Genomic DNA, 24,382 nt, shown 5'->3' with positions numbered 1-24,382 from the left:
GGAAAATGTCTCTCACGGATCGAATATGCGTTGTTCCCATGGCCGTAGGTATCCTCGACAACGCGGAGAAATCATGAAACACGCTGGCGGCTATTGAGGATGGAGCAGATATGGAGACTCAAGAGCAGCAGCATATAAATATCAATCTGAGTCTCCCCAGATCAGTCTTTAGCTTCTCTTGGATGGCTGCCATTTTGGAATCTCACCGCACATTCAGTCACCTCTCTGTAATGTGATAGTGGCCCGGCCTTTGCATTGCTTCGCAGGTCCCACTGAGACGGCATGGATGTGGTGCGATAATAAGAGACCAACCATTACTTTCACGGGTACGAGTACATGGCATATTGTGTTAATCGACTGGTCATTGTTCAACTGGAATTGACTCGCTGTATGAAGTGACCGTGTTGTACTGTTGTACTGTTGTGCGTGAAGACAGAATAGGATGTGATTCCGCTCGATGGCGGTACGTGATTGGCTCCGAGGACGCATCGGCACAATGCACCGTATTCTTATACTTGTAGATAGGCAATTGTCTTACTAGAATGCTTTCATGCTGTCCAGTAGTTTAGAGACTGTTAATTAGGGGCTGTCGATTCAGATCGCTCGCTTCAATTGAGGTTAATTAGGAATCGACATGTGAGATCTCCACTGTACTCATAGATACTCATGCTCCGCATGATACTCCGTACTCATTCTCAGTAGCACGGGTGTATTCTACCATGTGCTCTAGATTCCTCGAGCTTTGGGTATAGTCTGATATAACCAAGATAGTACTGCCCGACTGCCTTGAATGGAGAATATTCTTCTGCATAGTTGCACAATGTCCACATGATTCTATACTGTACTAAGTATGCCTGCATAATACCAACTAATCTTTCATTTTCATTGTTAAATCATGCAAAAATGAGCAAATCAACACTACATTCCGACCTGATTTGCTGATAATTATGGAACGATTGCAAGATATTAATAGACGAAATGGACTTGAACAGGAGAATTGACTAAAATTAGCCCTGGGGCATATGCAGCAAATTCACACTTTTGACTTTTGACTTCCCTGCCATCACATCTTCCAAAATAAACAAATACACCATTCCGGCCAGAAATCCAACAAATAATTGCCTTTTTAGGAAATCTGGCGCTTATTTGTTGCTAATTAGGGCACTTTCCCCATTGCCCCACAGTTCCCCGGCCCGAGCCCCACCGGTAGCCGCCGACATAACAGACCAATCAAGACACCGGGAGGTGTTAAAGGACTCGGCTGCTTTTTTGCCGGTCTTACTGTCGCCAGATGCTCTTCCAATCAGATATGCCCATTCAAAATGCTTTCAGTTGGATTGCCCGCGCTAAATGACACGCTAAGCTGGATTAGTTAATTATCGAACCTGACAGGAACTCCGCGTCTATCGATCTATCTCCCTTCCCTACTCTATACTACTAACCACTCCAGTTTTTTCCGTCTCCCCCCTCCCAAACATACATTGAATATCCAAAATTAGTCTTCCCACAATTACGAGATTTAATCTTACATTGATTTGCTTTCTGGCGTCAAAATAATCCCCACTCCAACCTGCATGATCAAGTTCTGAAACGAAGACATACGGCATGGACTCCAAAATAGAAGCAACAAGGGGTCTGGGGGTTGGTTTCAGATGTCTTTGGACGCTGATCAATGCAACAGATCAAGATACGATATTGCTCATCAGACATCAGCCTAGGGTGTGGCCAGAGATATAATATCCCCTTTGCCTCCCTCCTTCTGAAACTTGTCCTCCATGGCGACAAGTCTAAATCAAGACAGCTTACTTCCCCAGACTCTTTGGTCCTGTCATTAGCTTCTTGCTTTATTATCTTTAAATATCAAAGCGCCATGTCGACCTTCATTACCTACGACCAACCCCACGTCTCAGCGGACGTCCCCGCCGAGGAGCCGGCCAACGTCGGGGCGGAACAGTCATCGAGGGCCAGAGGACTTAGAAGATCACGCTCAGGTATGTATTTAACTACTACTACCATACCAACCGTCATTGACCATCCGCAGGATGCTATACCTGTCGCGTGCGGCGAAAGAAGTGCGACGAGGGCCGTCCGTCTTGCGCAGCGTGTAGCAAGCTCTGCCTGAAATGCGACTACGTCAAGCCCTCATGGTGGATGAGCATGGAGCAGCGGCGTTTGCAAAAGGAACGGATTAAGGATCGCATCAGGCAGACCAAGATGATCGAGAGAGAGGGGTCTATGCGGGGTGTGTATCATGCCACTATTCCATTTGTGTCATATCTAACAAATGCAGAATACATGCACCACATGCGAGAGACTTTTGCTCAGCGCACCCAAGCTACTGTGCAATACGGTGGACTTACGACTCCTGTGTCTGCGTCGGATGTGTCACCAACTTATGACGAAATCGGCCTTCCTCCATCCCAGAACTTCTTCCTTGGTCCCGGCGCAGTCCAATGCGGCATTGACCAGACGCAGGCACAACACAATGCCCGAATCATGCACGAATTCAATCGCCCTCTCTCATCATTCCAATCGACTATCCTCGTGGAGGACCGTGACCGGCCTCTGCTAACCCATTTCCTCGACCACGTCCTGCAACTCATCTTCCCCATTCTGGAGCTCCACCAGCGCCGTCCCGCACGTGCAAGCGAGATTCTCCGCTCCCTGCAGACCAACCGTTCTTACCTGCACTGCTGCCTCAGCGTGTCAGCAATCCACATCAAAACAACCATGAATCTCAGCGCAGAACAAATCGACAGCGACATCATGCGCCACCGGTACGAAGCAGTTTCCCAGCTCTCCCAAGCCTTAAGGAACTGTTCAGACCAACACGAGCAGATTCTCGACGCAACGCTGGCGATGATCTTCTTCCACTGCTCTGTGGGCGCACCGGACGACTATCTTCCCGATATCCCATGGAATGCTCACTTCCAGGCCGTGTCCAACCTAATCAACAAGCTTAACTTCGTTCCCCAGCCGTTCAGCATGTCCCTGATTTCCTGGATCGACATCTTCGGCGCAACCATGCTCGGCAAGTCCCCTCAGTTCGCGCACACCTACCGCAACCGCCACATCAACGGAACCTCCTCAGGACTGCAGGAGCTAATGGGCTGTGATGACCATGTTATGTACCTAATTTCCGAAATCGCCTGCCTCGACTCTCTCAAGGCAAGTGGCCGCATCGGCGAAGCCAAGCTCCGCCACCACATCTCCGCCTTAAGCATGCAGCTTGAGCACACGGCCTCCGCCGACGCAACCCTAGAATGGCCGTGCACCTCCCCCGGCGGCACCGTCGAACCCCAAAAACTTACTGCCAGTATGAGCGCCCTCTTCTGCATCGCTGCCCGCATCTACCTCCGCTCCCTCGCCCCGAACTTCTCCTGCAACCAACCCAGCATCATCAGCCTTGTCGGCGCCGCCGCCGAAATCCTACGCTACATCCCTGCCGGAATTAGGGGCTTCGACCGCGCCATCGTCTGGCCACTTCTTATCACAGGAGCCCACTCCATCCCCTCCAGCCCGTTCCGGTCTATCTTAGCGGAGCGGGCCTCCGCGCTAAGCGACCTGGGCGACTTCGGCAGCTTCGGGCGCATGTACCGTCTCCTGCAGGAGCTATGGAGACTTAATGATGACTTGATCTCGCCACAGCTGCCTAGCTCGGCTACTTCGTTGACGTTTCCAGAGAGATTGCCGGAGCCTTCTCAGGGAACGCCGGGGCGATCGTTGAGGAAGCAGCAGGTACATTGGAGGGATGTTATGCAGCGGAGGGGGTGGGGATATTTGTTGATGTAGCCCTATTCATCATTTTATGCTCTAGTCTAGTACACGGTACTGATTACTGGTTACTAGCTGTCCTAGCGATGGCTTTTTTCTGTTTCGGTGTTTTTATGTTCCTTGTTTTACGCGTTGGTGTGGTGTTGGTGTTGGCGTTGGGCTGGTTTATGATTCCCTTTTTGTTTTTACGTTGGTTTTATGATTTGACTGCTTTTTGCCGTGATTCCTGCTTCTTGCTTTGATGTCTAGCTATGCTTATTCTATGTTGATAATGGTTATTATTTCGAATGCGATAGTTCTCACTACATCCATCCACACCTGTAGACAGTCGTCATGTACTCATACGTACCCAAAGCACAGTACAAGTCCAGATAAAACCAAAAATAGAAGCAATAACATAATCCTCCACGCCATACTTAGAAGAGCCCTGCAAGGCATAGACATAGACGTGCATCTGATAACGCACAGACTAGAGATCTGCATGCCAGAAACAGTCTAGCGCCAGCGCTTAAGCGCATTTAGAAACTGGTTAGATGTACAATTTGATTGGTTGGTTTCTTGCATGGATATTTTTAGAATGCCGTTCGAGTAACTTGTACTACTCCGGAGTACAGTGTACGTACGTTTGTAGGGTATAGATTGAGTAGTAGGTATGTTTTGGAACTGAGTGGTCTCATTGGTAGTCGTCGTAAACAAATGAAATATCTCCATCAGTCGCAATCTATGCCTGTTCGCTTTCTCCAGAACAAGTAGAACAAACCAAGCCGAGAACGAGCAAGTCCATAACGCCGATAAATGCCAGTACACTGTAAAAGAAAGCACTCCATGGAGCGAAAATATGGACACCATCCTTAAACAAAACATATCACACCAATAACATCACACCCCAGAAATGAAAATAAAGCCATCTACTCCCTCCTCTCCCCTCTCCTCTTCTTCCCCCTCGGCGCCGGATGCAACGCCGGCGTCGGCGTCTGCCGATACGTAACCGTCCTCGTAACAACATGTCGCACACTACGCGACGGCGGCTTCGCGCCAGCACCAGTGCTGCGGGATGATTCCATGGTTCGCAACTTCCAGTCTGCTGCTGCTGTCATGATGTAGGGAGACCGCGCGGAGTAGGGAGAGTAGTGGTGGTCTGCGGAGGGGGAGTAGGCGTAGTTTTGGTAGTATGTTGATAAGGGCGATAGAGAGGACAGTGATCGTCGGTGCTGGCGGGTGGGATGGGGTCTGGCTGATGCTGATGCGGGAGAGGAGAGTGCCATTGATGAGGTTGTTTTTGAGTAGCTTGGGGGCATAGTGGAGGGGAGGGATGGCGTGAATGAGGATGGGCGAGACTTTTCCATGGGTGATTTGGGAAATGCTGAGCTCGCGGGGCTAAATGTTGGCGTGAGAGCATTGAGAAACTCTGTGTATGCCGGTGGAGGTGTGATGGCTGTTGCCGTCTGGCAGTCACTATCTTCTGTTTTGATAGGGCTAGGTTGGGCCATGGCCACAGGTGAATCGTAGAGTTCTGAAGGGAACAACATGGTCTTTGGAGTGATGAGAGGTTTGAGGACTGGTTTGGGAGCCATCTTTGCTCGATGTGGGTGGTGTAGCTGCTAAATAAATTGTTGATGCTTTGGGACCAGAGACAAGGGTGCGTCGGCCGATTCAGTCAAGACACAAGGAATGTATTTTTAAACTCGGACAAAGCCACACTCTGAGCTCCAACAACCGGAAGACTGGGGAAAAGCATAGATATATTATTGCGTAGCCCTTTTCTGTATGGAAGAGAAGATAACAATGCCCCACTATACCTGATGCGGTTAGTCAGCTCTTCGTACATTCCAAAAATAAACACAGCAAACAACCAACACTCACAGCTAAGCCTTGCCTGTATGTCTGATAAAAAAGAATATCCAGAATGCAAGAAAGAAATTGAAAGAGAAAGAAAGAAACGGTCAGTCTGACAATCGTTAGTCTAGACTGTCTCGATTGCTCCAACTCTGAGGAAAACACGAGTCAAACACTGGGCTCCAATGTCTCAATCTCTGCAGAACAGCGGAATACCATCGTCTATTATATACCCCTCCACAGACTCCCATCCCCCTAGTTTCATTTCATTGGCATGGATACGGCATCGTCCTGGTCGCGCGCGGAATTGAACCAAATACCTTTGATGTTTCATAAAGAGGGACTCCGTCGCTTAAGGTGCTTAAACGCCTGGGGGTGAACTGGCAGAAAAGCGCGGTGACGTCCTTGACATCCTGTAATTTTGTTTTGGTTCTGCAGAAATGGAAGCGCGCGCGGTTGTGTTGCGTTTTGGGGTGCAGGATACCGGCGTAGATAGGAAGAACAAGTGGCGTTTGATGCCACCAAGTAGAGATCTGTTGAACGCCGGTGCGGGGGAGATCAATGCCATGAAACACCTGGCCATGGTGGGTGGGGGGTGCCACTGACTCTGAACGGAGTAGACACACGGTCTATGCCCTATGAATGATATGCCGGTAGTTCGAGTAAACAATTGCTGCATTGCAGTGCGCTAGCAGATCAGCTCGTAGCCACTGGCTTGCCGAGTACGGCAGCAGGGGTCAGACAGGTTCTGCTATTTTTGGCAGCGCTTTATGCGGGATATTTGCTCTTGGTCCTATTCGAGATATTTACTTAGGTATATTGGGAATGTCCAGCGGCAGATCAGTTAAGGGTCGTCGTGGTCTATTCTTAGATGGCGCTCTCGGTACTCGTACAACAACGGTCATGATGGCAATTGATTGGGACCCGTTGGTTTTTTGAAATTGCGACGAGTCCTCTGGAATTGCATAGACGGGCCATATTAATCAGAGTTATCGAGAGTTGCAGAACGATGTCGATATTTGCCATAATGATGATTGTTGCAAAGACCGCTACGGTGTCCGAAATCAAAGAGGTCAATGTCCAAAGTGCGAATCATCACTCATATTATACCAAGCAGTAAATTAGACAGATATAAGTGAAAGCAAACCAAAAGAACGATATACAAAATTCAAAATATCCTATAGAGCAGGAGCCAACCTCATAAACGTTTCCTTGGAGTCCATTGGCCCATTATCCAGAACCCCGATCCGCCCCTTTTTCTCGCAACCCAATATATACACAAGTAGACCATAGAAGAATATAGGGAAAGAATAAGTAGAGAAGGGGAGAAAAGACAAAAAAAAAATGTGTATAGAAAATTAAGTGCGTGGTATCATGCTGCACGGTCATTTGAAACAAAGTGGTATCATCCAATGCAAAAACAGGTCCACCTGGTTGAAGCCAGGTGTCAAATGCAAACAAAACTTATACAGTTAAAGAAAATGAAAAGGTGAAAGAATGGAAAGAATGATCATCATTCTTCAGTCAATGCATCGTCACCGGTTTCACGCCAGTCCTTCGACTTTTCGGTAAGTCGTCGCACTCCCGACACGCGCTGCGCCCAGTGCGCTTCCGACGACGAGCGGAAGGTGTAGGCGCGCTGCGAGGAGATGACTCCAATGCTCTGCAAGACAGCCTTGCGAGAGTCACGGCTAAAGACGGCTGGGTGAGGGATCCACTCCAAAGCTGCTTGGAGATCACCGTCCAGCGCGCCCATGGTCAGAGGGTCGACAGCGGCTGCCACTGGGGTGGCAGTCGCACTGTCTGACGCAGCGGACGTATGAGGCCCCTCACCGTAACTGGACGAACGCGGGGATGAGGAAGTGGGAGTTTCACCCCGACTGCCCGCGTCACTATGACCAGAAGGCTTGGGCGCACCTGGGGGCAGCGGCGGCAGGCTGCCCTTGCCCAGACCCTTGAGGATACTCCGAGTCTCATTCAAAAGGTGCTGAGCGCGATCAACTTGACCGCGCGAGACGAGAGTCAACGAGCGGGTCAGCATGTCAGAAGTGAGCAATTCCATACGTCGCTGCACGATAGATGGATGCGGGGGAATTGGCGGCGTGATCGGTCGGGCGACACTACCCCTGGCCTTGGGGTTCGGTGGAAGCATGGTAATGGTCAGCAGCGATGGCCGGGGAGAGTGTGTCAGATGACCATCGCGGAGCAAGTCGCCGTAGGTTAGATCAGCCTGGATCAAGGGCACTTCCTCCACGCTCAACACGCGCTGGTCATCGCCGTCAGGGCCTCCCCCGAGGGCTTCCAGACCGGACACCAGGCTGTCCCAGGGGTCCTGGGGCATGCTCTCCTGGGTGGCGTTGTCCGGCTGGATGACCAGTTGCACCAATACATCGCGCTTGTCTCCAAATCTCAAGTCACCTAGAGCTGCCTCGGCATCGCGGCCAGTGGCACGCTTGGTCGTGTGTAGCGCACCGCTGATCTTGACAAACTTGGCTGGCGACCCCTCAGGAAGGCGGAGTTTCAGCTTGACGTTCTGGTGCGACGTTGTCTGCAGCGCACCAAGACAGCCCGCTACGCATTCACGCAGCATCATCCAATCCTTAACGTAGAGGTAGGAGCCCTTGGTGCGAGTGGAGAGTTCGATCATGGTATCGGGTTTGTGGGTCAGACCCAAACCGAATGAATGCAAGCTCACCTTGGCCGCCTCAGCACGAGAAACGACAAAGTCAACGCTCTCTGGGTCGGAAGTGGACGAGTCGCTGATCAGAAGGATGGTAGAGATGGGGTTGCTGGATTTGCGTTGCATCAACAAATCCATGGCAACATTGGCACCCTCCACGACATCCGCCCGCAAGCTCTTCTGGCCCACAGGACGAATAGAGCTCAAAATCTTGTTCCATCCAGTCCAGGTTTTGGTGGTCATGCCAACGAGAGGCACGCCACCACCACTGGAGCCAAAGGTGACGAGACCCATCCGGTCGCGGGGTCCCAGGTTTTGCACCATGAATTTAAGAGCGTCGCGGAGCAGCGTAATCTTGAGACCCTGCATCGAGGACGACACAGGGATGACAACGACAATGTCAAGCGGGATGTGGATTGACGAGGCCGTCAGGCTGTTTTCCATGCCGGTGTTGGTGTAGTCGGTGATTGCTGTGGCGACGGAGCGTCCCGCGCCGTACGACGAATTGATGGATGCCTGGCGTCGGATCTGGCTGGCGCGCCAGTCATCGTCCTCTGCGCCCGAGTTATCCAAGTCGTAGTCAATCGGACGAGGGGAGACATCAACGGGATTGTGGAGGTCGAGAAGTGCGCGACGCCAGGTTTCCAGCTGACTCCGGTTCTGGAACCGGAGGAAGAAGCACGGCAGTTCACTGACGGTCAGGTTCAGAGTGAGGACGTGGTCATCTACTAGATTAGCTCCCTTCTTGTCCAGACGACCGCACATATATTGCTCACCTGCTGGCCCATCAATGGACTTGAGATGCTTCTTTATCAGAATAGAACCCTTCAGGGTGCAGCGAGTTGTCTTGGGCTTGGATACTTGGTCATCATATTGATGACGGTCGTGAACACGCTTTTCCTTGATACAGATGAGCATTTCAGCAAACAGGTAGCATTGCAATTCCTGCCACGATTCGCGGTCCTTGCCCACAGCCATGCGTCCATGGTGACGCAGCTTGCCAAATCTGCAAACGTCAGTAAACTGCCGAAGAAAAAGCAAGAAGAAATAGTTACCTTGAGAACTCCAGCCCATGCCAATTGTCCACACGCATGCGCAAATCTTCTGCCACGTCATCGAGATTCTCCTGAGCCTCGAACTGACTGGATCGGCTTTCGCGAACAGTAGGGAAGCGCATGACGCCACCAAACGGTTCATCCTGTGGCACAGCAGCGCCACCTGTTGAATGGCGCAGATCCTCCGCATCTGGAGACCAATTGCCTTCGGGCACTTCGACGGTAATCAAGCAGGCCAACGACTGCTGCTGTCGCGAGCGACTGAGCGTGGGGAATTCGCTCCGGATAGAGACAGTGGGAGCCGGAATGGGATTCTTGGTTGGAGCAGCACGCGGGCTCAAATCCGACTCCATGGCCTGGACATCGTAGTCATGACGGCGGCCATTAGCGGGATGCTGAGAGCTTTCGGCATAATCGGGAGTGGATTCGACGATACTGTCATTGCGGGTATGTTGGGTACGGGAGACGGAGGCCATCCGCTCGATTCGTTCGCGATGACCGGCCGTATCGCGGCTCTCGCGACGGTTATAGGGATCGCGACTCTCCCGGAGGTTGTAGGAATTAGTGGGATTGTAGGCATTGGTCGCATGAGTTGCATGAGTCGTATGAGTCGCATGGCTACCGGCATCACTGCCAAGGCGGCCACGGCTGGGTGGTTGGTCCCAGGGAGTGGGTGTGGTTAAACCACTGCGGGCAGTAGCTGCATCACTGGTGACAGAGCGAACGATGTTGCTGAGTTTTTCTACAAGTTGTCAGTCACATGCCAGGCTGTCATCCCTGGCGTGGCACATACCAATATCTAGCACATTGCCCCCACGGCTAGTGTCCAGCCCGAGAGGAGCATCGCAGGTGGGGCAATACTGTCCCTCGAACTCACGAATATATTCGTAGAAACAGGCCTCGTGGGAAACATGGGCGCAGGAAAACTGCAGAACACGTTCACCGCGGAGAGTGTGTTCGAGGGGTTCTTCACAGACGGCACATTCGCTTCCGACAAAGGTTCTCTCACGACGGTTCCGGGTGCGGTCGACTTCCATGACACCGGCCATGTTGCCAGAATGAGGGGAACGAACAGATAGACTACTGTCAGGACGGTCTATAGGGGGACGGTCTATGGGAGGACGACTGAAGGAGCTAAACGAGCGAAGGGTAGAACGAGCGGGGGAATCCGGACGTGGAGGATCTGTAGAGTTTTATAGAGATCAGAGCCAGCCTTGCATGGTAATATAGTAGTGTATAGAGATGCAAGAACAAGGAGTACCTGGTACAGCTGAACTTGAAGATAGCGTTCACCGTCCTTCCGGAACGGCGTTGGAACGAGAGACCAGGAACGAGACTGAAACGAATGAATGAGAGAACGAGGGAACGACAGAAGGAAGAAAAGAAACAAATAGAGAGAAGAATGAAGAAGATACTGTAAAATGAGGAATAGGACAAAAGAGAGGACAGAAGGTAAAAAGGGGAGATTTACTTACACAGCGGAGACTTCTTTTTAGACCGGCCAAACCAATTGCGAGGAGAGGAAGAAGAAGGTTGATGGTGAAGATCGAATGGCCCGGTGGAATCCGATCTGGAAGAGGGCCGGTGTTTCCACATGGGCAAAGATTCGATCAGGGGAGAGTGAATACAATGAATGAAGGTGTGAAGAATAGGAGAAAAGGGTGAGAGAGGAGTAAACTGTGGAGGAGAGACAGAGACGGAGGGAGAGATGGCAAAGTGACGAGATTGACGGGAGGGTTGCCACAATAGGTAAAGGTGCAGATTAGAAGATATTAACAGGATTGAGTATGTATGTACGGAGTATGTATGTAGGAGAGAGGGACTGAATAGGAGACAGAGCACTTGTACAATGGTGTATGAGAAGCAGGTTACAGTAACACTCATTCTCTGCATGAAAAAAAGCCGTTGATGGTTCCGGCCAGAGTTTCGGGTCTGTGGAACTCTGTCCCTCTCCCATTGGTTGTGTGGGGACACTAACGAATCCTGTGCCATGGTTGGTTCACTGCCTAGGGGCAATAGTGGGTCTAGGTGCAGTAGTGCCCCCCTGAATAGGTGGGCTGCATAACAATGCCCAATAGGGAAATACATAATCCATTGTGCACTGCTTAAAGTTCTTTAGTAGGACATTGCTATTATATTTTTATTTATTTGAGTAGAAAAAGGTATATCATAGCCTGGTCGAGAGAAAGACCATTTATGGGGTTTCGTATTTGCGCTCAATTGAGCACAAGCACCGGTTGATCAGCACCCGCTTTCCAGGATAATCCCGTCGGAAATGAACCGGAGCAATTAACCGTCTGTGTTTAGTGTCGAGGTTCTTGACTCGCAGAGTTTCTGCTTTAATTGAGAATTTGTGTTCCAACTGAATAAGTGTACAGCAGGTATGAGACAGTGCTCAATAATAACCATCACTAATACAGTATAGAAGAACACTCCATTGGCAAGCACAAACATCAAAATTTACTATGCACAATAGTACTCTGGGTTGCAGCTGTCATGTTGACCCACCGTATTTCTTTTTCGCGTAACCGGATAGCTTGGCCAAGCACAGGGGCAAGATCCAGGGTACAAGCAGATGTACCTACGAGCATCATCCCCCTGTAGCAGGTATACAGAGCGTAACCTTCTATGTATGTTTTATAGACTACGTGCATGTTCTGTATACTCGCAATGACCATGGTTCATCTGATCTGTATCATGTTTGCTCACGGACTGCCCGATGTACTTGTGTACCTGGTAACATGTGGATTCTTCCGATGGTGGGACGTTGTGATGGATCACATGATCTCACCCTATGCTTGTTTATTTCTTTACTAACAGAACAGATGTATCCAACGCCGTTAAGCACGGGGTCTCCGTTCTACCAGGATATCGGCAGTTAACTGTCATGCATTGACGGTAAGGGGTTGTTAGATGTATCAACTTTGCTAGTTCGGCCGGTATTTGCTGGATCTGAATCAGTTTCGATACATTTGGATCGATCTAGGTCAGTACAACTCGGCACTAGTAGGGGCAGAGAGTAACTGTCTATTGCTGAAATGGCTTGCAGTGGGCACGTGAGGTGTATACACGTGACTTATCCGGGTATACTCCGGATTACGGAGGCTACGATTTCATTTCTACTCTACTCCGTACTGACACATAGGGCATAGATATTGATCATGTTGCTCAATGATCCAATCTACCACTGTCTTATTGAATATTGAATGCAGTGCCGTACCTGTATCTGTGCTTACTCAGCTCGGATGTCGCTGCCGGTGGATAAGCTCTCGGAACATCACGAACCGCATTTGAATAGATTGACGATGTTGATATCGATTAATGGACTACATACAAGTGCTTATATTTTTGTGTTTATCTCTATATAGACCGTACACGATATTGGCTTCTGATATCGATATACCATGTCTACATAGCATTCTCGTCTCGTAATGCAGTGTGTTTGCCCTGTTTGCACTCTGTACACCGGAACTCCCCGAAGGGAATCTTAGTCAGCGCCTACCAGAAAACGCCTAGTCGCAAAGGGGAAAGTTTGTTCCCAACAGCGACTCCGTTGGTGAAAAGAAACAGAGATATCAATCTCTGTGGCCTCCATCCCCCTCAATTCCCACCCTCTTTTCCTAGATACCCAGAATGTTGTTCCGCACTGCCTGGGCCCGTCAGGCCCTTCCTCTCCGCCGTCAGGCCTTCACTCCCTTGGCGCGCCGTTCCGTCACCACCGACGCTGCTTCGGCGCATGCTGAAAACATTCCCCAGGTGGGTTCGGATCAGATGGAACAGTGATGACAGTGACATGTACTAATCCTGTGTAGGAAGATGACAAGCCCTTCACCGTCCGCCTCTCCGACGAGAGCTTCGAGACCTACGAACTCGACCCCCCTCCCTACACTCTTGAGGTCACCAAGAAGGATCTGAAGCAGATGTACTACGACATGGTCGCAGTCAGGTATAATTCCACCATCCATGCTCGAGGGATTGAATGGTGCTGATTGTGTAGACGGATGGAAATGGCCGCAGACCGTCTCTACAAGGAGAAGAAGATCCGGGGTTTCTGTCACTTGTCGACTGGTCAGGAAGCCGTCGCCGTCGGTATCGAGCATGCCCTCAACGCCGATGACAAGCTTATCACTGCCTACCGATGCCACGGTTTTGCTTACATGCGCGGTGGTACCGTCCGCTCCATCATCGGTGAGCTGCTCGGCCGTCGCGAGGGTATCGCCTACGGAAAGGGTGGTTCCATGCACATGTTCGCTCCCAACTTCTACGGTGGAAACGGTATCGTCGGTGCTCAGGTGCCTGTTGGCGCTGGCCTGGCTTTCGCTCAGCAGTACAATGAGCAGCCCAACACCAGTGTTATCCTGTACGGTGACGGTGCTGCCAACCAGGGTCAGGTTTTCGAAGCTTTCAACATGGCTAAGCTGTGGAAGCTTCCTGCTCTGTTCGGTTGCGAGAGTATGTTTCTTTGTCCCCAGCTTACTAGCAGGATGCTAATTGTGTAGACAACAAGTATGGTATGGGTACCTCCGCAGCCCGGTCCTCCGCCTTGACCGAATACTACAAGCGTGGTCAGTACATCCCCGGTATCAAGGTCAACGCCATGGACGTCCTGGCCACCAAGGCCGCCGTCAAGTACGCCAAGGACTACACCGTCGCCGGCAACGGTCCCCTGGTCTTCGAGTACGTCACCTACCGGTACGGTGGTCACTCTATGTCCGACCCCGGTACCACCTACCGTAGCCGTGAAGAGATCCAGCGCATGCGCAGCACCTACGACCCGATCGCCGGTCTCAAGCAGAAGATCATCGACTGGAACGTCATGACCGAGGACGACCTCAAGAACCTCGACAAGGAGGCTCGTGCCCTCGTCGACGAGGAGGTCGCCATCGCTGAGGCCATGCCCGTCCCCGACAACACCTCCCGTATTCTCTATGAAGACATTTACGTCCGTGGCAGTGAGCCCCGCTGGATGAGAGGCCGTACCGTCGATGAGACGTTTTACTACTAGACTTTCGTATAGAGTATGAGTTTGTTAAGATGATTTTTGTAATTTAGCCTTCACGTCTGGAAAATGCATTCACTGGGTATATATTTGCGTAGGGGTATCACAATTATCAAACAAACAAATAACTAAACAGGAGGGATGAAGATCAGGCGGGCTCCTGCCTCAACATCTCCAAAATCATTTCTTGCGTCCTCTGTACCGAGTCGAGCTTTTCCTCCAAGGACGCGCGATCCCGCTCAATCTCCCGGCGAAGTTCTTCGCGTACTTCCCGCTTGAGCTCTTCTTTGAGAAGACTAAGCGGTGTTGACATTATGTTTTCTGTATTACGCTCATTACCATTAAGATGGTGATTTTGTTGCCCAGGAGCAAGGGTCGCACGCGGGTCTGGATTCGCGTCGAGGTGCTTGTTTAATTTTCCTAGTGTTTCTAGGAGGGCGGTCATCATGTTTGGTTCTGTGGATGCAGCTGTTCCTGCTACTGCTGGTGCGGGGGAGGTGGATTGGTATGGCGTTTTCTGGGCCAGCGGTGCTGGTGCTGGTGATAGTGGCGATGTGTTAGGGTTGGAGAACATGGAGTCGAAACCTGGTGGTAGACGGACGGGAACGGGGACATTGGATTGTGGGAGTGCGGGAACTGGTGTTGAAGAGACAGGTACAAAAGGCTGTACTTGCACTGGTGTCTGGTTGTAACCAGGAGTGCCCGTGGGTGTGTGCTCGACAGACGGTGCCCTCCATCCGTCATCCTCCTCCGGCGCAACAACCGTATCCCACGGATACTCCCAGCCGCGACTCTTCCTCTTCCTCGTCTTCCGTGAATCTCTCTTCTCAATTCTCCTCGCCTCCGCCTCCTCCCACTTCTGCCACGTGGGTATCCATGCATCAACGGCAGCGCGCCACCGCGGATTCGACAAGTCTTCACTGGCAGCGACACCCTTCTCACGCTGCTCATCGAGAAACCGCATACGCTGCTTGGTCACCATCTCAACTTTACGCCGGACAGAGTGCCACGAGTACGGATGGCCTTGGTCACGGGTGAATTCAGCAGTGACGGTGATCCACCACTTGCAGAGGTTGCTTCGCTGTCCGAAGTCGGGGGCGTGGCGGTTGCATATATCAAAGAGCGACACTTCTTCAGATGTCGTTAAGCGCTTGCCATGTTTGCGTTCGCTGCTTTCCCCATTGTTACCAGCAGCCATAAGTTGATTGGCAGTATTGATATCCGCCTCGTCAATAAGGTTATCCCGGTCATCGTTTGCTATTGCCAACCCACTACCATCTCCATCACGTCTCCTCCGCCGTTCACTCCCAGCAAACCCCTCTGCACCCGATGACGGCGCATAATCCGGATCTCCCGGCCCTTCCAACATAACCATACCCCTCCCCCCATCCTGATCACTCTCCTCCGACCCCTCTACATATTCCTCCCCGGGTCCCCGACCACCCTGCGACGGCGGCATGGGCCTCGTCTCAACGACTACCGATACAGCCTGGTGATTCGCGTTTTGGCCCATGCGCAGATTCGACGAGATACTCGGCGTCGCATTTGTGCTACCGCTGGTTGTATTCTGATGTTGCTGCTGTGGTTGTTGCTGTTGCGGCTGCTGGCGCGACATCATTGACGGCATCCATCGTAAATGCGGTATTTGGTATGGCGTAGATGGGGAAGAGGTTGATGTAGAGTGCGAATGTGAATGCGAATGTGTTGCTGATGGTGTATGTGAATGCTGTGCATGTTGTGCATGGGGACTTGGATGTGGATGCGGTTGTCGCGGTTGTGATTGCGGTTGCGGAGCGGAGTGGTTTGGGATCCCATGCCAGGGATACATTGGCATTTTCCTTCTTATATCTCGTTTAAATATAGGAATAATGGGGGTTAAAGATGGCTGTCAAAAGAAATATGCTAATCGTTGACGTTGGAGTATGCAGAAGTGAAAAAAGGGTGGGAGAATTGCAATTTTTGAGTTAATTACGGGCGGTGGGCGGGTTGTGGTTGGTGAGTATGTTACGGTATTTTTCAGGCTGTGCAAATTTGTAGACGTTCTATTTTCATCATGTCGAGTATATTTTTGAGCTATGAATTACAATTTATATGAACTAGTATGGGTATGCTTCTGAATAATGTAAAGAGGAGTAACTCTACATGGTTACTAGCATATAGTACTTGTGCTTGGATATATATTTGTACGCATAATGTTAACCAACACATTCATTGCTACATGTACAGAAACACCGTTTATCATGACTTTTGGTCCTCAAACATAACCAGTGACCCAGTAATACAGATTTAAAACAAGAAGAGAGGAAAGGATTAATACAAAACAAACACCTTACCTACCGCCGTCTCAGATACCAAGCAAAAGCACCCGTGTTAATGCTCTCCGAGAATGGCGACGGCACTTCCGAGAATCCAGGACGGGCAACTGGATGCCGCAGGTAGACGGCAGCGCAAATATTCTGGTTTACCTCGAGGTATCGCGGGATGAACGCAAAGACGCTCATGTAGTCCCGCGGCCGCCAGGGCGTGGCGTACGGTTTTGTGCTGTCAATCGGGTTGTCGCGCATCTGAATTAGAGCCCGTTTGAGCGTGTCTAATTCGCTTTCTGTCAATTCTGAGGTGTCGACTTCTTCCGCTGGATTTTCGGTGGCCTTCTGGAAGGCTTCGGTCAGTGCCTGGCCGGGCCGCGAATCGGGGGCTTCGGTCTCTGCGACGGGATCGGAGGATTCGGCAGCGGGTTGGGACTCAGTGTTCTTGCCCTTGTTATCTTTCTTCTCCAAACGCGTCGCTTTGAGGAGAGTCATCAGCTCCGAGAACTGAGACTCGAGGTTATCGTTGAGGATGGTGCTCGACTCCGAGCGGGAAAGAACCCGCTTGATCGCCTTCTGGAACCCGCGCAGTTCCTGCTTCTTCTTAGCGGGAAGGTCCGACTTCTCCTTGGACATGATGGTCTTGGCTTGAGCCATCAGACCCTTCAATGTCTCCCGAGTGTCCTCCGGCTGAGCCTCCGCTTCAGGTTTCTGCTTCTCTTTCCCTTCCTTTTCTTCCTCCGCAACACTCTCCTCGCCCTCCTCGGGTGTCTCCGTCTTTTGTCTGGCGATACGTCCTTCCCGACGTTCCGCCTTGCTCTTGGGTGCACCGGTAGCGAACATGACCCGCTCGGGATCGACCTGGAACATATCACCGGGGTTAAGGAGGTAACCGGGATATCTCATCTGCATCTATTAGCCATTATACCGAGACAATTTGACCGCAGAATGTTGCCGTACCTCCTTCCCATTAACCGTAACCGCTCCATGAACAACAAACTGCCTCGCCTGTCTCGTACTACTCGCAAACAGCGCCCGGAAAATAGCCGTATCCAACCTCCTCTCCAACGGCGCAAACGTCATCTGCGTAAACGGCGTAAGTTTCTCCTTCTTCGCACGCTCCATCTCCCACGGACTCATTATTCCCGAGCCACGACCGCTGGAAGCAATCGACCCGTCGTCCTGGGCCAACCGTGTAGCGTCCATGGGGACGACGCTGCGGATGCGGCGGGAGAACATGCGCTCCCATTGGGTTTCGGGGACTTGTTCACCGTGGTATGCGCGGGCAGAGGATTTGGCGGTCCATTTTTGTTGAAAGAAGGTGCGGTTGTTGGTGCTGGGGTTGCGGAAGCGTTGGAGATTATAGAGGTTGTATTTGCTCCATGATTGCCGGATTTTCTGAAGTCGTTAGCACATTGTGAATTGGGGTTAAGTAGATATGAACAACGGAGTGATAACGTACAGCCCGGCTCAAAGGAGTCGTGGCCCTGTTTCTCATGATGGCGGGTCTGAACTATGGTGTCTGGCCTTGTCCCTCCGTCCGTGTCCGTATACAGAATGTCGGCCAAATTTCGCAGTCACGTGCATCATGTGACTTACGCATAAGCGCCTGATAATCCAGGCACTATAGTGTATTATTTCTATTGGTCAATACCTCTCGCTTACCACTAGCTCGTGCACAGACCCCACATTTGCCTATATAAGCCCCTTCCCCCGCCATCCTTTAACCCTTTTTTTTTTTTTCTTCATACTTACCTTGTTTGGGTGGCTGCGCTCAAGTAGGCGGCTTACCACGGATTGGGCCCTGCATTGCACAGCGCGGCGGAACAGTCCGTTCAACGGCCTTCGGGTCATTGACAGGCGTATTCTTTGGCACCGTTCCTTCGGGAGCACTATCTTCCTTTTCATCAGGTTTTGGGCTATATGTCCAAGGGTGGAGAAGAGGTCACTGTAAACCATAAACATAGTTATCTAAGCAAATAAAACATAAAAATTCAATTTTATTGTGGTATCTTCTCATGCTATTAAATATTTTACTCCGTTTTGCTCGCGCTGGGAAATGCCTCCAACAACGCCTCCGCCTCTTGCGGGTTAACGGCGTCGTCCAACATTTCATGCGCCATTTCCACCGTCTCATCCTCAATACCCTCTTCCAACACCAATCCTTCACTAAATGCCAGCCTTGTTAACACCACAATAAACTTCTGCTTTCCTCCTGCAACCTTCCCTAGCTTTGACTGCAGATCAACCCCCTCGTGCCGCTGCATGACACCGTAAACCAACCGCATCAACGCGTTAACCAATGATGCATGCATGTCTCGCTCAGGCGGGTACGAGTACAGCGAATCCAGTTCATCGTGCATCGCTCGTATCAATCTTGCCAGGACAGTTGGATGGTTCGCGATCACAGCACTGCCGTGCTCGTTCCCGGGGGACATGGGTGGGAAGGCTATCGCCATTAACAGCGATAACGCTTCCTGTCGCATATTGCAGATTTCCATCTTGGTATACGCTTCTTGTCCCTCGTCAACTTGCGGCATCTCGCTTAGGAGGTTTGCGACACGGTCAACGATGTAGTTCTCGTTGGCGATTTGGTCGGCTTCTGTCGCGCGGATGGGGCCAAAGGTGTCGTCGCGGATGCTGGTTATTAGTAGGTCTAAGGTGAGGATGATGTCCTGGATTGGCTGCGAGCAGTTCAGCATCATTAGAATAAAGTCGTAGCGGATGTGGCGCCAGAAGTTGTCTAATGCGCCGCTGAGGTGTAGACATCCGGATACCATTCGATAGAGCAGCCTAAGCGCTTCAGTCGAGTTGACATCATGCTCTAGCTGGGATTGCGGTGTCTGGCGGATCTGTCCCAGGTTCTGTCGCCAGACTGGCGAATGTTTGAATCGTGGCACACCGTTGACGTCGCCTGAGTCCTGCAACACAGGCACGACGGGCTCAATCATTCCCGGTATTGACGAACACATGTCCATACCTAGGAGGAAATTGATGATCACCATGAACATCGGAATAGGCGTGAAAAATTTTTCTTTCAACGAGCGCGACCATAGACCAGCAATGATACGCGCATATCCCTCCACATAGTTCCCCAATTCGAGCCTGGCTGTTTCTTCCAGGACAATGCTTGACAACTTCCGCTCTGGCTCCGACGGAAAAGTTAAGGAAGCCATCACTTCTAGATCCCGCTCTTCGTTCGGCCAAGTCCGATGATCCAAGATGCGTTTCATGAATCGAAGGTTGATGTCCTCTTTTGGCGGGGGCGGAGGCTCCTGATTCTGTTCCTTGTTCACATCTGCATCTAGCAGCATCGCATCATCCGACAAGGCCCCGGGTGTCTCCTCGGCCGCCGGTTCTCTGACCAGTCCGCTTAGCTGTATCTTTGTCGGGCTGCCCTCGCTCAGCTGTCTCTTCCTCTTGCCTGGTACGACGGGAGTCATCTGTTTAGACCTAGCGGCGGACTTGCTGGGCGAAACTGCGATGATCTCGTCATCATCGAAGCCATCGCGAAATGGAAGATTTTTAGGCTTCTTCGGGGTCATGGGCGGTGCTTTCTCCACGGCTTTCGTTTTCGCTTTTAGATCCTTGGTGCGCATCACCTCGTCCGCCAAGTCTTGTCGCAGGAATGCATTCTCTGTAGCCAACATCTTCCCTTCTGCACGCAGTACTTCTAAGTCCTGCTTATTCTTGAGCGCCTCCTCCTCCATCGACTGGCGTAGTGTTGCCATTTGTCTGTCATAGTTCTGGGCTAGTTTCGCTTGATTTGAACGGATGATCGCGATCTCGCCGGCCTTGGTTTCAGCGAGAGATTTGGCTGCGGCCAGTTCTTCCATGGCCTGTTTATTGCGTTCGTTTTCCCATGCCAACTATCCAAGTTAGCCACCGTCCAGTTCAAGTAATTACATTGAATACCAACTACCTTTTCCATAAGAGAATTGTAAGCATCGTTGATCCCCGACTCGTCGCCTATGAGATCCTCATCCATGTAATCGTCCGCGGGAGGGTTATACGCCCGAGAACCCCTATCCACCACCGGGATATGACCTTGCTGCTGCTGAAGCGCATCCTGTTCCGCAAAGGCCATCGTCTGGTCCAACGGGCTCGTAGATCCCAGATCATCGTCAAACACCTCCGCATCCAACTCCCCCACATCCAAATTTCCATATTCATTTGTCAGACCACTTTGTAGTCGCGAAGGGATCGAGTTTGTATTCGCAGTGCCAGACTGCCCTATGTCTCGTGATGTAAAGGTTCGTGGGGGTTCTGGGGGTTTTGCGGACGGAGGGAGGGAAGGCTTCTGCTGCTGAGCTTGAGTGGAACGATATGCACTCTGCTCCAATTGGAGCAATGTCGCAGGGGGTAAATCATCGAATCCATCATCGGAGAAGTCCTCGTCGTGGTTGTCCATGCCAAGTAGCCATGAATAGGGTGGTTTATGCGGGAGAATCGGTTGAGACAGTGGAGGGGGAGACTGCGAACAGAGTCAATAGAGATAAAAGATGAGTATTGTCAAGAATAGATCATTGTATGTTCATAGAACATGAGAAGTATGCAAAGAAGAATAGCAGAGAGAAATGCGGCTCTTCCGCCCGTCACATGAATGAATAATCTCCCCCCGGACTAACTTCGAATCTTCCCAACTGTCTCTTTTCCTCCTTCTTTTCGCTTTTTATTTTCGCGTCTCGCCAGAGGTTGGACCCTGATCTGCAACTTCGATCTTTTTTCCTTTCTTCCTTTTCCTTCTCCTTCCCTCCTCTCCTCTCCTTTCCCCCTATCCTCCCTCCTCCGTCTTTACACCATGTCCAAGTCTCGCCGGAACGTCAGGTTCCCACATCGGAACTCCAACGAACGACGCATGAGTGTGTCCTCGGACGTTAGCGATGCGCCGTCTGATGCAGGCAATCCGTCCCAGAATAGCAACAGCAATGCTGTCGCCGGCAATACTGAGGGCAATGGCACCTCGAGGCCTTCCACTATACCCGAGGAGGTGAGCTCAGCCCAATGAGGTCATCTGGCATCCGTGTATAACGCTGACATAAAATGTTCAACACCCCCAGAAGTCTGAAAAGCCCCCACTGTCCGAATATGAGAAGAAAAAGCAGACCTTTATTACACGGACAATATGGTCCTTTGTCATGATCGCGGGGTTCTTCATCGCCATGTTCTCCGGCCACATCTACATCATCGGTCTTGCGACTGCTGTTCAAATCGTCTCGTTCAAGGAGGTTATCGCCATTGCCAATGTCCCCAGCAAAGAGAAGAATCTCCGGTTTACCAAGTCGTTAAATTGGTATTTCCTGGCCACCACCATGTACTTTTTGTACGGAGAGAGTGTCATCTACTATTTCAAGCATATTCTGCTGGTGGATAAAGTTTTGCTGCCTCTGGCCACCCACCATCGCTTCATCAGCTTCATGCTTTATGTTATGGGTAAGTTTGCGCGCGGCCACCCCCTCCTTTCCACCCCACCCGCTTATTTGTCTCTCGTCTAGGTTTCGTCTTCTTTGTCGCATCCTTGCAGAAAGGCCACTACCGCTTCCAGTTCACCCAGTGGGCCTGGACGCACATGGCACTCTACCTGATTGTCGTGCAGGCACACTTTGTCATGAACAACGTCTTGGAGGGAATGATTTGGTTCTTCCTGCCCGCGTCCTTGGTGATTACAAACGACATCTTCGCTTACGTCTGCGGTATCACCTTCGGCCGCACTCAATTAATTCAGTTGTCACCAAAGAAGACAGTTGAAGGGTTCCTGGGCGCCTGGTTCTGCACTATTGGTTTCGGTTACTTCATGACCAACATCCTCATGCGCTACAAGTACTTTATTTGCCCTGTCAATGACCTCGGTGCGAACGTTTTGACCGGATTGGAATGCACGCCTAACCCGACCTTTGTGCCTCAGCCATATACTGTTCCCGACTGGACCGGAGTTGGAACCACGTTCTACATTCAGCCCATTCAGTTCCACATCCTGGTTTTCGCATCCTTCGCCTCCTTGATCGCACCGTTCGGTGGATTCTTCGCTTCCGGACTTAAGCGCACGTTCAAGATTAAGGACTTTGGCGAGTCGATCCCTGGCCACGGTGGTATTACGGACCGTATGGACTGCCAGTTCATCATGGGATTCTTCGCCTACATGTACTATCACAGTTTCATTGCCGTGTATAAGGCCAGTGTTGGAGATATCATTGAGACCGCTATTAACGGTCTGACTGTTGAAGAACAGCTTGAGGTTGTTCGTGGTTTGGGCAAATATCTGTACAACCAGGGAACAGTCTCCGAAACTGTATGTTTTCCCTCTTCGCCTCTCTTTTTTTGGTCGCATATCTAACAACAACAGATTTTGGAGTGCCTAAACACCGAACTCACGCGTCGGTGAGCGCATCAAAATAGAAGAATTCCCCATTTCTTCCCTTCATGTTAGCTTCTATGACTATTTCAACCATTGCCCCTTTCGAGCTCTTCCAACCTTGACCAACGGAAGTGAACATTGCGAACGTGAATTCAATTTAATATTTTTTTTTATTTACCGAATTTCCTTCAACATTCTCCGGGGCTTTCTCATCTACCCTTTTGATTCAAACGGACCATCGACCACCTCTTTGCCCACGCAACACTTCTCGCCCTTCAACCTCAGAAAACGAAACCATGCTCTTGCCTTTTCCGGTCGTGCTTTCAACTTGGTTCCTGTCATCCTTTTATGGCCCATGAGCGTATCTTATATGAGGAAAAGGTCAGTAGGTTCGGGCGGTTCTCTTGTGTTCCTCAAAAACTTTGACTTCGTCTATTTTTTGCTTTATTCTTTTGTTCCTGCTCTGTCCGGTTTCGCTGTCCGCGGATGGGATGGATTGGAATGAGATGAGCAGCGTTCTGCTGCACGTTGCAGATAAAATTGATTCTATATAGCCCAATGAATTACTTGATTAACAGGAGAACGCTTATTGGAAGGGTCGAAGTTATTAATTTATGCTGGTCATGTCTTCATCTTTATCATCGAACCCGTCCATTCACGCGTAAACTATCCAAGGCATTATCCCCATAGACCGATATTCATTTACTCCTCGTCATCATCCTGAGCAAATGCCCTCATGATCTGCAGTCCTTCCTGGGCATCCTCATCCCCCAGGGCTTCAATCCAAAGGCCGTCATAAAAGAAGTCCATCCGCCGTACGACTTGACCACCTACTTCTCAGCGGGGCTGAGACCAGCGGGCTCTATCGTGTAAGGTATGGTTAGCGTATGTTCTCCCATAGATGCGCCTGCCATTCAAGGGAAGTGTTTTGATGGAGCCTTGGGGTCATACGGAGGGCGTCACTGGCGGGCATTTTGGAGTTGTTTCAGTTCTGGTTTTGATAGAGGGCTTGGCTTTTAAAGTTTTGGATTTGTAGAAGCTGTGTTTGAGCTGACTTTGTATTGAGAGATGTGAGGGGTTGTATGGAAGTTCAAGTGGTTCTTGCATCTGTGAATCTCACGTGATACGGCAGGATGTCGCGGTGCGGTTGTTGCCATATTCGGAAGGTATCTATATCCCCGGACTACATTCTCTACCTTCAGTTCTTTGTTTAATTATTCATCTGCCACAGTTCGAAACAACTTCTCACCAGGTGCTATCATGGTGTGGCATCTACCCGTCGCAATTCCAGTTCCCAGCGCCAATACCATCTTCCGTCTATCTGCTTATATTTCCCTGCAACGAGGTACGGATTTCAACCATAGCGTAGCCCACATT

At 50.7% G+C, this 24,382-nt stretch overlaps 9 protein-coding genes across 9 annotated transcripts; 4 read left to right on the top strand and 5 right to left on the bottom strand.

The window, feature by feature from the left end:
• Positions 1-1,870: 1,870 nt before the first annotated feature.
• On the top strand, positions 1,871-3,792 carry EURHEDRAFT_398804 (Zn(II)2Cys6 transcription factor; the record flags this gene model as incomplete). The annotated part of the gene is made up of 3 exons (XM_040779873.1): positions 1,871-1,991; positions 2,042-2,242; positions 2,291-3,792. The coding sequence occupies 3 exons, from the start codon at positions 1,871-1,873 to the stop codon at positions 3,790-3,792; spliced, it is 1,824 nt and encodes a 607-aa protein (XP_040643322.1).
• Positions 3,793-4,682: 890 nt separating this feature from the next.
• On the bottom strand, positions 4,683-5,348 carry EURHEDRAFT_373557 (uncharacterized protein; the record flags this gene model as incomplete). Its single annotated transcript, XM_040778542.1, has 1 exon — positions 4,683-5,348. One exon carries the CDS (start codon positions 5,346-5,348, stop codon positions 4,683-4,685), a length of 666 nt encoding a protein of 221 aa, XP_040643321.1.
• Positions 5,349-7,123: 1,775 nt separating this feature from the next.
• Positions 7,124-10,394, bottom strand: EURHEDRAFT_373556 (vWFA and PH domain-containing RING finger protein; the record flags this gene model as incomplete). Its single annotated transcript, XM_040778541.1, has 4 exons — positions 7,124-9,015; positions 9,067-9,296; positions 9,346-10,087; positions 10,139-10,394. 4 exons carry the CDS (start codon positions 10,392-10,394, stop codon positions 7,124-7,126), a joined length of 3,120 nt encoding a protein of 1,039 aa, XP_040643320.1.
• Positions 10,395-12,705: 2,311 nt separating this feature from the next.
• On the top strand, positions 12,706-14,584 carry EURHEDRAFT_407616 (pyruvate dehydrogenase (acetyl-transferring) subunit E1 alpha). Its single transcript, XM_040780609.1, has 4 exons — positions 12,706-13,101; positions 13,158-13,291; positions 13,343-13,797; positions 13,845-14,584. Exons 1-4 carry the CDS (start codon positions 12,979-12,981, stop codon positions 14,348-14,350), a joined length of 1,218 nt encoding a protein of 405 aa, XP_040643319.1. The 5' UTR covers positions 12,706-12,978; the 3' UTR covers positions 14,351-14,584.
• Positions 14,493-16,178, bottom strand: EURHEDRAFT_519730 (uncharacterized protein; the record flags this gene model as incomplete). Its single annotated transcript, XM_040786798.1, has 1 exon — positions 14,493-16,178. The coding sequence occupies one exon, from the start codon at positions 16,176-16,178 to the stop codon at positions 14,493-14,495; it is 1,686 nt and encodes a 561-aa protein (XP_040643318.1).
• Positions 16,179-16,449: 271 nt separating this feature from the next.
• Positions 16,450-18,184, bottom strand: EURHEDRAFT_407614 (mitochondrial 37S ribosomal protein uS4m). The gene is made up of 3 exons (XM_040780608.1): positions 18,113-18,184; positions 17,611-18,048; positions 16,450-17,556 (listed from the first exon to the last, which is right to left on the bottom strand). Exons 1-3 carry the CDS (start codon positions 18,146-18,148, stop codon positions 16,678-16,680), a joined length of 1,353 nt encoding a protein of 450 aa, XP_040643317.1. The 5' UTR covers positions 18,149-18,184; the 3' UTR covers positions 16,450-16,677.
• A 255-nt stretch (positions 18,185-18,439) lies between these two features.
• Positions 18,440-21,281, bottom strand: EURHEDRAFT_469124 (putative DNA repair protein Rad26). Its single transcript, XM_040785274.1, has 2 exons — positions 20,573-21,281; positions 18,440-20,519 (listed from the first exon to the last, which is right to left on the bottom strand). The coding sequence occupies exons 1-2, from the start codon at positions 21,059-21,061 to the stop codon at positions 18,684-18,686; spliced, it is 2,325 nt and encodes a 774-aa protein (XP_040643316.1). The 5' UTR covers positions 21,062-21,281; the 3' UTR covers positions 18,440-18,683.
• Positions 21,282-21,451: 170 nt separating this feature from the next.
• cds1 (phosphatidate cytidylyltransferase) lies at positions 21,452-23,032 on the top strand (the record flags this gene model as incomplete). Its single annotated transcript, XM_040786004.1, has 4 exons — positions 21,452-21,640; positions 21,711-22,083; positions 22,146-22,939; positions 22,994-23,032. The coding sequence occupies 4 exons, from the start codon at positions 21,452-21,454 to the stop codon at positions 23,030-23,032; spliced, it is 1,395 nt and encodes a 464-aa protein (XP_040643315.1).
• Positions 23,033-23,257: 225 nt separating this feature from the next.
• Positions 23,258-23,914, top strand: EURHEDRAFT_24650 (uncharacterized protein). Its single transcript, XM_040778089.1, has 2 exons — positions 23,258-23,386; positions 23,696-23,914. The coding sequence occupies exons 1-2, from the start codon at positions 23,354-23,356 to the stop codon at positions 23,876-23,878; spliced, it is 216 nt and encodes a 71-aa protein (XP_040643314.1). The 5' UTR covers positions 23,258-23,353; the 3' UTR covers positions 23,879-23,914.
• Positions 23,915-24,382: the final 468 nt, after the last annotated feature.

The sequence above is a fragment of the Aspergillus ruber genome (genome assembly GCF_000600275.1).
Source record: "Aspergillus ruber CBS 135680 unplaced genomic scaffold scaffold00001, whole genome shotgun sequence".
Classification (NCBI taxonomy): domain Eukaryota; kingdom Fungi; phylum Ascomycota; class Eurotiomycetes; order Eurotiales; family Aspergillaceae; genus Aspergillus; species Aspergillus ruber.
The sequence above is the reverse complement of the archived record's forward strand: the minus strand, read 5'-3'. Positions and strand labels throughout refer to the sequence as shown.

Bases quoted from the DNA above. Each gene is read 5' to 3' on its own strand.
- EURHEDRAFT_407616 (XM_040780609.1), top strand. From the start codon at position 12,979: ATGTTGTTCCGCACTGCCTGGGCCCGTCAGGCCCTTCCTCTCCGCCGT. The intron at 13,102-13,157 runs GTGGGTTCGGAT...AATCCTGTGTAG, and splicing joins ATGCTGAAAACATTCCCCAG to GAAGATGACAAGCCCTTCAC. The intron at 13,798-13,844 runs GTATGTTTCTTT...CTAATTGTGTAG, and splicing joins TGCTCTGTTCGGTTGCGAGA to ACAACAAGTATGGTATGGGT.
- EURHEDRAFT_407614 (XM_040780608.1), bottom strand. From the start codon at position 18,148: ATGAGAAACAGGGCCACGACTCCTTTGAGCCGGGCT. The intron at 18,049-18,112 runs GTACGTTATCAC...TAACGACTTCAG, and splicing joins CGACTCCTTTGAGCCGGGCT to AAAATCCGGCAATCATGGAG. The intron at 17,557-17,610 runs GTACGGCAACAT...TAATAGATGCAG, and splicing joins TTACGGTTAATGGGAAGGAG to ATGAGATATCCCGGTTACCT.
- EURHEDRAFT_469124 (XM_040785274.1), bottom strand. From the start codon at position 21,061: ATGGACAACCACGACGAGGACTTCTCCGATGATGGATTCGATGATTTA. The intron at 20,520-20,572 runs GTAGTTGGTATT...TAACTTGGATAG, and splicing joins ACAATTCTCTTATGGAAAAG to TTGGCATGGGAAAACGAACG.
- EURHEDRAFT_24650 (XM_040778089.1), top strand. From the start codon at position 23,354: ATGGCCCATGAGCGTATCTTATATGAGGAAAAG. The intron at 23,387-23,695 runs GTCAGTAGGTTC...TTATCCCCATAG, and splicing joins GTATCTTATATGAGGAAAAG to ACCGATATTCATTTACTCCT.